Source organism: Capsicum annuum, chromosome 11 (genome assembly GCF_002878395.1).
Source record: "Capsicum annuum cultivar UCD-10X-F1 chromosome 11, UCD10Xv1.1, whole genome shotgun sequence".
NCBI classification, from domain to species: Eukaryota; Viridiplantae; Streptophyta; class Magnoliopsida; order Solanales; family Solanaceae; genus Capsicum; species Capsicum annuum.
In genome coordinates, this window is record NC_061121.1 from 228,869,591 (window position 1) to 228,884,845 (window position 15,255).

Consider the following 15,255-nt stretch of genomic DNA (forward strand, 5'->3'; position numbering starts at 1 on the left):
GACCCCCGTGTAGTTGGAGTGTATCGTAGCAAATTCGATCATAGTTCAGGAGTACTAGGAGTACTAGATGCTTTACTCTATGCAACGTATGCCATGTTTATCCCACCTATGTTAGCTCAAACTCTTCAAAAGTACCGCAGAGTGTGTCAGATCCTCCAAAAGTTTGTGTATTTTTAAAGGATCCAACACCGGTTCAGTAACATTTTTGAAGGATTCAAGCAACATAGTATCCAACAGCCAAATGAATGTATAGAAGAGTATGAGCAAGATTTTAAAAAACAACCAATGAATCAGGTATCAAGAGCAAAAGAGACAAACAGGCTAGAGTTTCATTGAGCAGAACTGAATATCAACATGCTTTTCATACAGTTAAAAGACTGAGTTAGCCAATTGGTTAAGTCTCAAGGGATGTACATGGCTTGGAAAATAAAGGACTACTATACAACCTTTGCCGTAAAGGAAGCAATTTGTCACCTCGAGCTTATACGATCAGAGAGGAGAGAGGAAGTTCTGATTACTCAAAGACGGCTCTGACGTAGTAGAAGCAGATGTAAGGAGGCCTTTGTCATTTAGTAGAACGTTCTGCTTTACTAGTACTAGATGTAGAAGTGAAACTAACAGCGCTCACCGGATGATCCTTCACGGTCAAGCTGAGAACTTCAGGTCTTGCATAGTGCCCAACCACATCAAAATCAAACTTGGCTCGAACTATTTCTCCAAGATCTGTTAATATTAATAGTTATTTGTAATAGGAGACAGAAGGAGAAGTGAAAATATGTAATAATGCAAGTCATTCATGCGTGAATCATGTTGCTCGGTTATGGATACATATATGATATAGGTGCGTGTAAGCGTCATGTACAAGTACTGCAGGACGTGCACAATCTATCTTATGTAGATCAAACTTCAGAGACCAGAAAATAGCTAGATCAAAAGGACTAATAACGGATAAACTATTGGGAGAAGCATGCTCTCAGGCACTTTGTAAAGCAATTTGTAAAATAGTTGTCTCACATGAAGAAACATTTTATTCCGCAGAGCAATTTGTGAGAAGCGTACATGCTACGTGAAGAAGTAACTGGGCATAGGATAGGTGATAAGCAAAACAAACACCAATCTATTTGCACTTTTCTTTTTCCCATTTTTGGAGATGAGAAGACTTGTTTTTTTCCTAATTTAACAAAGAAGTTGAGGAATCACTTTTCAACAACTGATGTATGAAGTTTCCATGCATGGTACATATTTAATGTCAATTTGAGAATGTAAAATAAGATATATCGCTAACGTACCTAGATCAGCTGAGATGAGTGCCTCCCCGTCATAATTTGGTCCTGCCAACACAGCCCCTGATGGAGATATAATTACACTGCCGCCAGCACAAACAACGGAATCTGGTGTAAGGTCTTCTTCTGAGCCGGAAAAAACATAATCTGGTGGAGGTGGATAATCTTTTCTTCTACAGAACTGATTGGCCGATAAAACAAAACAACCGCCCTCCAAGGCAATGTGGGTCATAGATGCCTGCCACACTTCCCTAGAATCAGCTGTAGGTGCACAATATATCTCAATGCCTGCAACAGGAAAGAGCTTAGAAATTTTGTGGGAACGCATTTAGGAGCAATTACAAATAAGAATATCCACTTGCTTTCTGTAACGTCTCAAGTAATATCCATTTCTCAAACAAATAAAAATGCGCACACCCCAAGGGGTGTGATATAGACAGTCTACCCTAATGCAAGCATTAGAGGTTGTTTCCATGGCTTGAACTCGACCCTTGGGTCACACAGAGACAACTTTACCATTGCTCCAAGGCTCTACCTACCAAATTTCTCAAACAAATGTTACACAACAAATGAAATAAACAAGAAATCACATAGTTCAAGATACAATCCCCCAACCCCACCCTTCTTTTCCTAAAAAACCAAGATTAGTGGCTCAATTCTCTTATTACAATACCAATTATCAAACTCTCTTATTAATCATGTCACAAATCAAACAGGTCCCCTTTCTAATGACCATGAATACCTGTTGTTTCAGCTTCCAACTCAGGGATAATGGTTCCACCCTGTTATCCTTCCCCACTTAAATACCAAAATACCAAACTAGGTGCAACAACCAGATTTCAAACTCGTGACATACACTTAATACAAATCCTGTAATATACTATATTCGCCGTAGAATTAAAGCCAAGAGGACTCGAAACAAGCCATCGATGGCAGCAATCATTCCAAAAGGCACATCCACAAAAGTAATGATGTATCTTTCTATCTGTGGACAGTGACAATGAAGTTTGGCTTCATGAACTAAAGTATAAAATAAGTATTTAGACATTAGAAGACAACTGCTATACCACCCCACAAGAAGTCTTGCAACATTTCCCAACAACGTATCAAGTAACTCAGTAATTTGAAGTTACTGCAATCAGAAATAACTGCAACGTGAATAAATATAGTGAATTAATATGGATCAAAATTTATGCCTTAATTCTATTAGCAGAATCTGCACCAAGCCAGAAAAGCATCTGATTACCCCGGTACTTTGACACCCTAGGGGTTATCACTTTAATCGCACAAATGAAGCAACAACTATCATTTTTTTAAATGTATTGATATATTTTTTTGAAACTTGACATATATCCATCTTTACAATATAGTGGAATGAAGCAACCACTAATCCACTATCATAGATGAATTTTATGGCCACAGATGACAGGAAGGAGAAACAGCTATTTCGCAATATCAAATTGTCCCTAAAACCTATGATACTCAAAAGGTAAGAATAGATGAACCTAAGAGATCAGCAAACACATCTCTGACCTTTAGCATACATTGCGGTCCTCAGAAGTGGCATTCTGTTCTCCCAACATATTGCAGCACCTATTTTTCCAATAGGAGTATCATAAACTTGAATTGTTGATCCGTCCCCAAAACCCCAGATTATCCGCTCCAACGCTGTTGGCATTATCTTTCGATGCTTCCCAAGGTAGTGACCCTGAGAGTCGAAGAAAAGCACTGTGCAATATAGTGTGTATCCATCTCTCTCAATAACACCCATCACCAAGTACACCTTGTATTTTCCAGCCATTGCTGCCAGGCGATCAACCTCAGGACCTGCAACAATAACCGTAAGAGAGAGACAGAAAGAGAGAAGAAGCTTTTGCAGGGACAAAAGTAGAGAAGATAGAAGAAAGGTAAGAGCGAAACACATACAAGCAGCATACATATGTTTAGTGAAATGTAAAGGACCTAGAAAGTTTTAGCATGAGCTTTCTGAGCAAAAAAGTTCATTGCTTCTTTTTATCCGGAATCAACAATTTTTAACTTCCATATTCTGAATTCTCAAAGCTAAATTCCTTCTCCTTGTGCTGAATTAATACTGAACATCTTCAGTTTTCTCTAACTTCAATTAACAAGAAAATATATAGCTCGATCCTAGGAATGTTTCACAAAGTCTATGTGATCATCTTATTCCTTTTCGTATAAGTAATCTGTTAAATATGTTCCTTTTGAGTTTTAAACAATTGAAATCAAAGAGTTCCTGACCTGGCACATCAATCGCAGAAGCATGATATTTGCGAAACTCCTCCTTCCCCTTATCTGTCCGATTCCCAATTGAGACACCAAAAGTTGATCCACGTGGATAACCACCGATAAATGCTTCAGGAAACACCACCAGCTGAGCACCATAGGAAGTCGCTTCGGCAAGAAGCCTCTCAGCCTTATCTGAAAAAACGCCAACCGGTAACTATTTCAATTCAAGAATTAAGCAAACCAGAAGACTTCTTGATTTAAAATGAGACAGAAAACTTCTAGATTAGAAAATTGCAGCTTCGCGACCACAAAGTAACCAAACATAATTTCATAAAGTAAACTTGATGTTTTTTTGGCTCTTTCCTACTCCATGCACTAAAACAGAACCTTTTCTCTTCATGTGCAAAGACAAAGAGTAACAACAACAGCAACAAACCCGCTATAATCTCATACGTGGGGTCTAGGGAGGGTAGTGTGTAACTCTGTATGCTGATCTTACCCCTACCTTGTGAGGCTGTTTACAATAGACCCTTGACTCAATGAGGTGTGAAAAAGCAGCAGTAATAACAAGAAGTAACAGCAACAAGATGATAAGATAAACGCGAAAGAAACAACCAGGTAGTCCTAGAGGTCTAAGAATCCTCCGCATAAAAATAATACTAATACTCCTAGTGAAAAGGGCAATGCGGTGCACTAAAGTTTCTCCTATGCGCAGGGTCCGGGGAAGGGCCCCACCACAAGAGTGTATTGTACGCAACCTTACCTCGCATTTCTGCCCGAGGCTGTTTCCAAGGCTTGAACCCGTGACCTCCTGGCCACATGGCATCAACTTTACCAGTTACTCTAAGGCTCCCCTTCAATACTAATACTCCTAGTAAGGGAAAGGAATACGCTTGACAACCTACTAAACCTCTACCCTAATTCTCAACCTTCACATCGTCCTATCAAGGGCCAAAAAACAAAGAGTAAAGAGAGAGAGAGTAGTGGACACTCCCAACTAAAGAGATAGAGAGTAGAAGATGGGAAAAGAATGTATGTTATTGATTGAATGAATTATGTTTACAGAATCTGTACAAGACTATATATAAGACCTATATATAAACTTAAAGTTACAACAACTATAAGAACTCTACAACAAATAGGAGTCTAGTAATTATCCGTTATTACGCCCCTGCAAGTTGGTGGTGTCAACTACACCCAACTTGGAAAAATGCTTGACAAAAGAGACTCTTGGAAGTGATTTGGTTAGTATATCTGCCATTTGATCAGCCGAGTGAAGGTGTTGAACTGCTATATCCTTGTTTTGAACTTGTTCACGAACAAAATGAAAATCAATAGTAATATGCTTCATCCGACTATGGAACACCGGGTTGGCACAAATGCAGGTAGTGCTAACATTGTCACAAAATATCCGAGGAATGTCTGAGATACGAAACCAGGTGGTTAGCGCATATAGACTTCCTCATCAAGACGACCTTGCAGGAAGGCATTATAGATATCAAGTTGACGAATGGGCCAGCTTTGTAGTGTTGCAATTGCAAGAACTATTCGAACAGTTACTGGCTTTACCACAGGGTTGAAAGTGCATTGGAAGTCAAGGCCAGGTCATTGTGTGAATCCTTTGGCAACCAAGCGAGCTTTGAACCTGTCAACAGAACCATCGGGATGATATTTAACCCGAAAAAGCCACTTACAATCCACCACATTTTTCGAAGTATCACATGGTACAGCTCCCATGTATGGTTCCGAACTACGGCATCAAATTCATTTTTCATAGCTTCACGCCAATGTGGGACTTGTTGAGCTTGCTTAAAGGTTCTAGGTAGGGAGGAAGTGGTTTGAACAACAGTGTGGAATTGCTTAGGCTTAAGGCTATTGGTCTTAGATCGAGTAATCATGTTATGAGTGGGCGTTGATATAGAGCTAGGGGCAACAAGAGAAGGTTGTGGGGCCACAGGAGATGGGACAGGTGACGAGGAAGAGGGTTGTATCACAAGGTTCTGGGTCAAAGGACCAATAGACTTATTTCGACGTTGGTAAGTGATTATTGTGGATTGTGGCTGCATATTTAAATGGGGAGAAGAATGAACTGGTGAGGCCGAAACATGTGGTTGAGGTGAATTGTGGCCGGAAACTAAATGTTGTATGGTGAGGGAAGGGGGAAGTGGAGATACGGGAGAAGAAGTAGCAGATAAGGGAGAAATTGAATTACCTGAGAGGTGTTTCCTGTTGGAGCAGAGGAGATGGGTGAGTCTTTTGTGCTACAGCAGCAGTAATGGGAGTTGATAGCGGCTTCTTGTCTTCCTCATGTTTGAGGAAAAGCGCATAATCTAGAAGCTTTTCGTAAAGCTCTTCGTATGAAATAGGAGAATCGCGAGCACGAATGGCAGTAGAGAGTTCTCGAAATTCAAATCCGAGTCCACTGAGGATTTTCACAATGAGTTCCGGGTTTGATACCGGTGCACCAGCAGTTGCAAGTTCATCACAAAGTGATTGAACTTGATGAAGATAATCTGTGACTGGACGACAATCTTTAGTGAGGCGGGCCAATCGATCTCACAAGCTGAAAATTCTTGTTTGAGATTTGTTCGCATATGCAGTATGCAAAGCATCCCAGGCAGCTTTGGCGGAGACTGCAACAGCAATAGTGGGGGCAAGCTTGGGATCAACAGAGGCCAAGATAGCATTTTGAATTAGCTGATCCTGGCGATACCAAGAAAGGAACTCAGGGTTATCAACGTCTTGATTGTTCAAAGAGATGGTGCAAGTGGGTGCAGGGATGGAGCCATCGAGATGCCCATAAAGATTGTGCCCACGCATAAGCATTGAAACTTGAGCTTTCCACAAGGAGAAATTGTGACTGCCCATTAATTTAATGGGCAGTTGGGTAACTGGATTGAATTGAACAATAGTGATGGCATTGTTGATTCCATCGGCATTGGTCACAGAAATCTTAGAGACCATTTGTGTGAGTAAGCAGAGAAAGCATTGGTCACAGAAATCTTAAGAGGCCATTTGTGTGAGTAAGCAGAGAAAGAAAAAAAAAAGGAGAGGATCAACTCGTAGGAGTTTAGATAGGCTTTGATACCATAAAGAGATAGAGAGTAGAAGATGGGAAAAGAATGTATGTTATTGATTGAATGAATTATGTTTACAGAATCTGTACAAGACTATATATAAGACCTATATCAACAAGGATAAACTTAAAGTTACAACAACTATAAGAACTCTACAACAAATAGGAGTCTAGTAATTATCCGTTATTACCAACAACATTCAAAGTAAATCTCAACGCAACGACTACTAGTGTAAAACCTTGAAATAAAATGGATCAGCTCACAGACTCCGCTCATCACTGGTTAGAGGACTTGAGTATACTTGATTCTAAATCAAGAGAACACGCGATAAAGCTAAAAGAATATGCCTACAGAACTTTCGAAGGACAATAAATCAACATAAAGCACCATGTACAAGAGAGCTTTAAGAGTTTCTTTCTTTAATTAAGGACACATACTTAGGACACCATAGGAATCTCCCTACGCTAAACTTTTCAAACTCCTTCCTCCGTTCATTTTTGCTTACCATAAGAGGCTTCTGTATGACCTTTGTTGGGACAGGTGTGCCCAATGATTTTATTTTATTTTATTTTTGGCTTAAAGTTACAATGATTAAATCACATATGAACGCAAGGAGCTGAGGCAATAGTAGGAAGACTTTGACCAATATCCAGATTAAGAATGCGACGTACTTCTACAATTTTCTATATAATAGAAGCGCTGGCTGCTTCATTTTTACTATATTACCTAAAATTGCTCCGTGATTTATCATATTACTACTAATTAATTATTATAAGTTATTTATATATTAGAATTAATAATATTTTTTACTATATTACCCCTAATTAATTATTATAAGTCATTTATATATTAGAATTAATAATATTTAATTAAAAAATAGATATTTATGATGTTTTGTTCAGCTGCTTTAACCGTGATTTTACTATATTATTCTTAATTAATTATTGTAAGTCATTTCTGTATTAAAAAATTAATAATATTTAATTAAAAAAAATAGATGATATGTCTGCTGCAGTTGCTTCAACCATAATTTTGCTAAATATCTCGCTCATAATTAATTATTACGAGTCATCTAAGTGTTAAAAATTTAATAAAATTTTAAAAAATAAAATAAATATAAAATGATAAATTAACTTTTGATGTATTAAATTAAGTTGACCTCCTTCAACCGTAAGTTTACCATATCACACCTAATTAATTATTATAAGTCATTCATGTGTTAAAAAATTCATGATATTTAATTAAAACATTGGTTTCGACATGGTTGCTTCAAGAGCTGCGCCATGATTTTACTATATCACCCCTAATTAATTATTATAAGTCATTTATGTATTAGCATATTAATAGTATTTAATTAAAACAAGAAAAATATGCGTTTATGACATGGTTGTTGCAGCTGCTTCAACCATAATTTTACTAAATATCGCTCCTAATTAATTATGATGAGTCATCTAAGTATTAAAAAATTAATAATATTTAATAAAATGATGAAATCGACAAATGATAAATTAACTCTTGATGCTTAAAATTAAGTTGGAGTCCTTCAACCTTGATTTTACTGTATCACTCCTAATTAATTATTGTAGGTCATTTATGTATTAAAATAATAATAATATTTAATTAAAAAATGAAAATAGACATTTATGACATGTCTATTTCAGCTACTTCAATTGTAATTTTACCAAATACTGCTCTTAATTAATCATCTAAGTATTAAAAAATTAATTATATTTAATAAAAAAGACAAAATAGACATAAAATGATAAGCAGGTGGCAGATCGACATGTTTGTTTGTGTTGCCTACTTAGATATTTCCTTTTATACTTGTTTATTTTACTTTCAATTTTAATCTATTATACATTTGAGAATTACGTAAAAGTATTATAAATCATAATAATTAACAATTTAAAGTAATTAAAAAGACATAAAAAATTTTTGGTTGACTCTCTAAATTTTATTATTATCACGTAAATTGGAATAGAAGAAAAAGTACTACAAATCACAACAATTAATAATTTAAAGTATTTTAAAAATATTTAAAAAATTTAGTTAACTCTCAAAAATTGTATCAATACCACATAAATTGAGACAGAATGTATAACATATATCATTTAAAAATTACATAAAAAGTATTATAAATTACAATAGTTAATCTTGAAAATGTTTTTCGCGCTGCCACCTCAATTCTAACTGTTGTTATATTTGGATATCTAGATCTGATAATATTGTGCATCTATAAGAATTTCTTAACTTAGTAGTGGTTCAAAACATTTCAATATCTATATTTGTAAGTGTTTTGCCTTTGAGAAGATCAAAGACTTTGTTGTTAATTGAAGTATCTTTTGTTCCAGTTTTTGTCTGAAATAATCCTATGAATGTTAGTTCTACATCTTTTCTATATTTTGTAACAGGTCTCAATCTTATCATCAAACAATTAAAATAGCCCGACTACACAACATATCACACTTTCTTATCATGTGAAAAAACTATCTTATAAAACTTCACTCCTTAGTGAGTACCGTCAAATAATTATTATTTAAAAAGTTATCATTTTAAATCAATGTACATTTAAGTTTGTATCTCATCAATATCGATTTTGGTGCTAAAAAATGTCTATATGTGGCACTAATATAATTTTGATAGTCAATCAAATATTTTATGTTACAAATCATTTTGTTATTCTTATTTTTCTAATACATAAATGACTTATAATAAGGAGTGATATAGTAAAATCATCGTTTGAAAGACGAAAATCTAATTTAAAACATTAAGAGTTAATTTCGCATTTTATGTCTATTTTATTTTTCATTAAATATTATTTATTTTCTTAATACCTAGATAACTTATAATAATTAATTAAGAGCGATTGATTATGTTATTACTATAAAAATTAATATAATTTTATCATATCCAATAGTAATCATCGATAATTCACCGAAATATATTAATTAAATACGGGATGCTATATTTGCATATGCAAAATATGATATTATTAAACAATTAAAATATAAATACGGGATTATATTTGTATCTAATCAAGGTGCGACGTACTTCTACAATATACAAAAGACATACTACTTGCTTTGGAAGTAAAGGAGGTTCTATACAGCAAAACGAGTTTATAAGCAAGCTGCTGAAATAGGTCCTCGTCACTCTGTGATTCCTGGACTTTCTAAAAAGATGATGAATTACCATCCACGCGTTTTACCCTCCAAACGCGGCACCTCCCGTCACAGAAAAATTTTGGTTGCCCTTACTTTGCAACATCCACCGTGAAGGCCTAGAGTTCAATGAGTTTTTCAACATTGCAGTTGTCCACTTCTTATTAGTTTACAACGATGATAGTATCGTTTCTCATATGTCACTTGGTTGGTGTAACTAAGTAAATGATGTTAGAGTCCCAGATTGGTGGGCATTAGGGTCCTTGGTCTCCTTATATGGTCTTGGGTATCCTACCGTCATGAGCTAGCTTTTAAGGTTGAGAATAATTGAATTAGGTCCAAGGTTCATTTCTTAATCAAATCCTATTAGTAACATCTTCATTTATCATTCCGTTCGCTCGAAACAAGGCTAGATATCTAAATTGTTTGCATTTTGGCACTAGCTTTTGGCGGGACACCCTCACTAATTTCATCAATTAACACAATATTATCAGCAAATAGCATACACCATGAGAACTCCCCTTATTGTGTTGGCGTCATCCATATCTAAGGTAAACACAGGGCTCAACTAAGTGAACCGATTCAATGCCGATCCCTGGTATAAGCCCATTGTTACAGGAACTCTGTATCATCTACCACTGTTTTCACGATAGTTTCCATCAATTTTCTTAGTGGGAATATAGACTTTGTTATAGATCTTCCAGACATAAATCCAAATTGGTTTCTCTTCGCTCTTGTTACGTTCCTAAGTCAGACTCTATCACTCTTTCCCAGAGTTCCATCGTATGACTCATGAGTTTAGGGCCATTCTTATACGCACAGTTTTGAAATCTTAAAAATTGAAACCAGGGCACACCTCCATTCATTGGGATCTTACACTTCTTAATATAGCATTGAATAACTTGCTCCGTCATTCTACTCCTACATCTGCAAGGCACTTCCAAACCTCTATAGAGATACTATCCGAGTGAAAAGCTTTTCTAATCCGCATATTTGTCATGGAATCTTTAACCTCTGACGTCCTATCTTTACGAGTATATCTAAAGTTTATATCTTTCACAAACATGTATAGAAAAAATGTTATTCTCGTAGTTCGTGTTGAAAAATTGACCAAAGCATTCTCCTTGATCTCGTTATTTCCTATCATTTATCAACACTTTTTAAGAATAGCCTTTAATACACTTCACCCCGTCTAAGTCCTTGGCCTTTTTCTTTCCTAGTTGTGCTAATTTAAACAATTCTTTCTCTCCTTCTCGTGTCCCTAGCTTTTCATACAAGCCATTTAGAGTTTCCTTCTAAGCTCTCTCGTGTTCTTCAAAAGCTTCTCTGACCTCCGCTTTTGGTAACTTTCTACAACACTCTCTTTTAGCGTTAATAATTCTTTGTACCTCCTCAGCTCATTCTATCACTGAGACCTTTAGACACACCTAACACTTCTGTAGCCACTTTTTAATGCAACCTGCATTTCCTTCCATGGTGTGTATATGTCTTCCTCTAAGTCCCTGGCTCTCTTCTCCCGTAGCTGGTTAGCACCCTTTAATGCCCACCAGCTAATTGACGATTGTTTATACGTCATCACACTTTCCTCACTCTACTCCTAAACTTTATATCTAAGACTACTAACCTATGTTGGGAGGTCATCACTTCTCCTGGAATAACCTTATAGTCCTTACATGTACTTCTACTTCTATCTTGTCTTCTTGTAAGGATAAAGCCTATTCGACTATGACAACTACTCTCTTCGTCTATCTTCACTTGTTCATGTTTGACTTGGACATCCGTCGAGAAGCATTAAATAAAATGGTAATTTTACTATATCACCCCTATTTGTTTAAGTCCTCTAAATACTGAGGAATGAATAGTACTCCCTCCGTCCATCTTTACTTGTCAACTGTTGATTTGGTTCATACCTTAAGAAACAATCAAATTTAATAGGAGTAATTTTACCATATCACCCTTTAAGTACAATAAATTTAATGTTTTAAAAAATACATTGAGTAATAAATAGCACTTAATAGCAAGCGTAAAAGTGAATGGAATGAGTAATTTTAACTTTCCACGTAACATGCCACAAGATTAAAGTGCACTTTGATACATCTGACATATATTTAAAAGTAAAGAATCTAGTACGTCTTGAACTGTGACCAAATTTGTTACGGCACACTCCAACTTCATGAGGCTCCTATTACCCCTGAACTAAATTTTAGCGTATTTTTGTCAACCTTTTTAGCTGACATGGAACCTTTGACGTGAGCCCCATTTTTATGTAATAAAGATGTCACGTCAGCAATGTCAGCACAAAAGGATAATAAAAATATGTTAAAATTGTGTTTGGGTAATAGGATTCCTGTGAAGTTGGAGTGTGTCGTAGCAGCTTTGGCAATAATTTGGGGATACTGGATGCTTATCTCTATGTTTAATTTAAGATCATGATATTCAAAAGTCTTTATTTACTTTATTAATCTACGTTTCAAGTCAAAATAGGCCCAAAAAAATTGAAACAGAGAAAGTAATAGAATAGCAACAACATCAAGAATAGAAGAAAATGAAGCAGCAAGAAGATGTAAACAGACCAAGAGTGGCAGGTGTGTCATAGAAAATGGTGGAGGCTTGAACAACAGTGGCACGGACAGTGGAGGAAAAAGAATCACCACTCATCTCTACTTCAGCAAATAGTGGCCCTTCATTTGGAACCAAAGCCATACTTGATCTTTTTGTGTGTTTTCAATTTGCAAATGTTGTTTGTGTTTTTTTGGATTGTGTTGTCCTAACAATAAGGTTGTTGTTGTTCCATTCTTTTTGAGGGAAAAGACATTTCTAGAAATTGGGTGGGGGTGGGGGGATTGATGAGGTTATGAGTGATGTGAGATTTCTAGAAACGGGGTGTGAGTTGCTTTCAACTAGTTGTAACGTTACGGGTTCGAGCCTTGAAAATAATTTATCATAAAAATATAAAATAAGACTTTATAATATAGGAAAAAGGCTCAAATATGTCATTGAACTATCAGAAATGACTCATTTATGTCATTCGTTAAAAGTTGGGTTCATTCATGTCATCACCATTACAAAATCGGCCCATTCATGCCATTACTTTTTAACAAATGATTTTTAAAAACAACCTTGCCACATGGCAACTTATTAGAGGGCCACATTATTTTTTTTTTTTAAATTTAAAATAAAATAAAAAAATTTGATCCATTAAAAAGAATCCACGCAACTTTTTGATCTATTGAAAATTAGTTTGATCTATGCTTTTAAACTTGGATTAATTTTTCATGAATATATTCTTCAAACATTCTCGTTCGGTTCATTTTTTTGTCATTTTTGACATATTAAGATTGTTTTCATATTTTACCTTTAATATTAATTATTTTTTTCTTCAAATTAATTTCAAATACAATAGTAAACATCATTTTATAAATATATTATAATAAAATAGCTATTTTAATTGACGGGCGAGTAACTAAAAGAGAACGGAGAGAGTATACACTCCACGCTTTTTATCACTTTTTTTTTTTTTAAAGATTCACGTTAACTAAAGCTTTTGTCATTTTTCAGTTGAAACTGAAGGGATATATAAACATCAAATATTATTATTATATTATTAATAGTTAGCTTCTCATTTTACCAACTCTATGTATACTATATATGTCGGCATGTTATCGTCTTCCTGTTTTTGCAATGATAAATAATGATGCATAAAGTGTTACGTACAAATGTTGAATGCTGATTAGGGGCGGCTCAACCCTTTAGGAGAAAAGGCGGCCGCCTAAGACCCCAAAATTTGAGGGGCCTATTTTTGTTTAATAATAATAAATTACAAATTTTAAGAAATATATTAAGTACTATTTATAAAAAAAAGAAAAGTTTTATATAAAAAAATAAAACGCAAGGCCTCCGTTTGATTTTTACCTTAGACCATAAATTTGATTGGGCCGCCCCTGATGCTGATGATGCCATTCTAGGCTTTATAAAAAAATAAAAAACTAAAAAGTTACTTTCATTCAGCTGACAAAATATTTCATGTATGCTAAGACATACTATATGCTTAATTAGAATAGCGTTTGGTTATAAATTTTAGTAGTAGATTTTTAAAAAAATTTAAATATTTGTTTGATCATGAAAAATTAATCAAATTTTGAAATATAGATCAAATTAATTTTTAATGGATCAAAAAATTGGGTGGATTCTTTTTAATGGATCAAAAAAAAATTTAAAAAGAAAATTATTTTTTTTAAAAAAATAAAAATAAAAAATAACGTGGCCCTCTAATAAGTTGCCACGTGGCAAGTCTTTTTTTAAAACCGTTGTTAAGAAGTAATGACATGGATGAGCCAGTTTTGTAACGATGATAGAATAAATGAGCCCAACTTTTAAAGGATGACATAAATGAGCCATTTCTGATAGTTCAGTGGCATATTTGAGCATTTTCCCTATAATACATTCTTGTGATAGAATTTTTTACTTGATCTAGATATAGCGGATACTTTAATGCACTACATTACCCTTTTTAAAGTATTTATTGATAATTATTATAAAAATAAAATAATTGATCTTATTAGTATTTTCTTCATTTTAAATTAATTAATTTTTTTTTTAAAATACGTGTTTTAATTTAGTTGTTTCATTTATAAAATCAAGAGAATTTTATTATGTTTTTTTTAATACTACTTTATTATTATCGTTTGGTGTGAGGTATAAGAGATAAGTAGTCCCGGCATAAAATGAAGGATCATTTTATCCCGTGTTTGGTTGTAGGTATTAGTAAATACCGGAATAACTTATTCCACCATTTACATCATAGCGATGAGATAAGTTATCCAATATGCATGGTGGGATAAGTTATCCTGGGTAATCTCGAAATAACTAATTTCAAAATTAATTATCCCGGGATAACTATTTCCCAGCCAAATGACGACATAAAGTATACTACAACAACAACATACCCAGTGTGTTCCCACCTACTGGGGTTGGGGAGGATAAAGTGTACGTAGACTATATCACTATCTCAGGTGAAGTAGAGAGGCTGTTTTCGATAGACCTCCAACTTAGAACCAATAACAATATAACAAACACAAAAACTAAATGCATATAAACTTGTACAATATACAAAATAAACTAACAATGCTAGTCACAAGATAATACTAGAGCCGCAAGATAATACTAAAAACTATATATCTGAAACCATAGACAACACTCAACACTACGAACAAGAAACTTCAGACATAAATAAAGAATGCTCCCCTATTGTTACCGACGCACCCCCACCCCCTAACCCTCTACCCTAATCCGTATTCTCCGCACCTTTCTATCAAGGGTCATGTCCTCCGTAAGCTGTAATTGATCCATATCATGCCTAATCACCTCCCTCCAATATTTTTTGACCTACCTCTACCTCGCCTAAAATATCTATAGCCAGTGTCTCACACCTCCGCTGGAGTATCGGAACTCCTCCTCATCACGTGCCCTAACCAACTAGATAAAGTA

At 34.9% G+C, this 15,255-nt stretch overlaps 1 protein-coding gene across 1 annotated transcript; it reads right to left on the bottom strand.

Moving 5' to 3' along the window:
- Positions 1 to 309: 309 nt before the first annotated feature.
- LOC107847983 (bifunctional nitrilase/nitrile hydratase NIT4A) lies at positions 310 to 12,774 on the bottom strand. Its single transcript, XM_016692614.2, has 5 exons — positions 12,342 to 12,774; positions 3,543 to 3,722; positions 2,817 to 3,110; positions 1,290 to 1,571; positions 310 to 723 (listed from the first exon to the last, which is right to left on the bottom strand). Exons 1-5 carry the CDS (start codon positions 12,469 to 12,471, stop codon positions 566 to 568), a joined length of 1,044 nt encoding a protein of 347 aa, XP_016548100.1. The 5' UTR covers positions 12,472 to 12,774; the 3' UTR covers positions 310 to 565.
- Between the last annotated feature and the right edge of the window lie 2,481 nt (positions 12,775 to 15,255).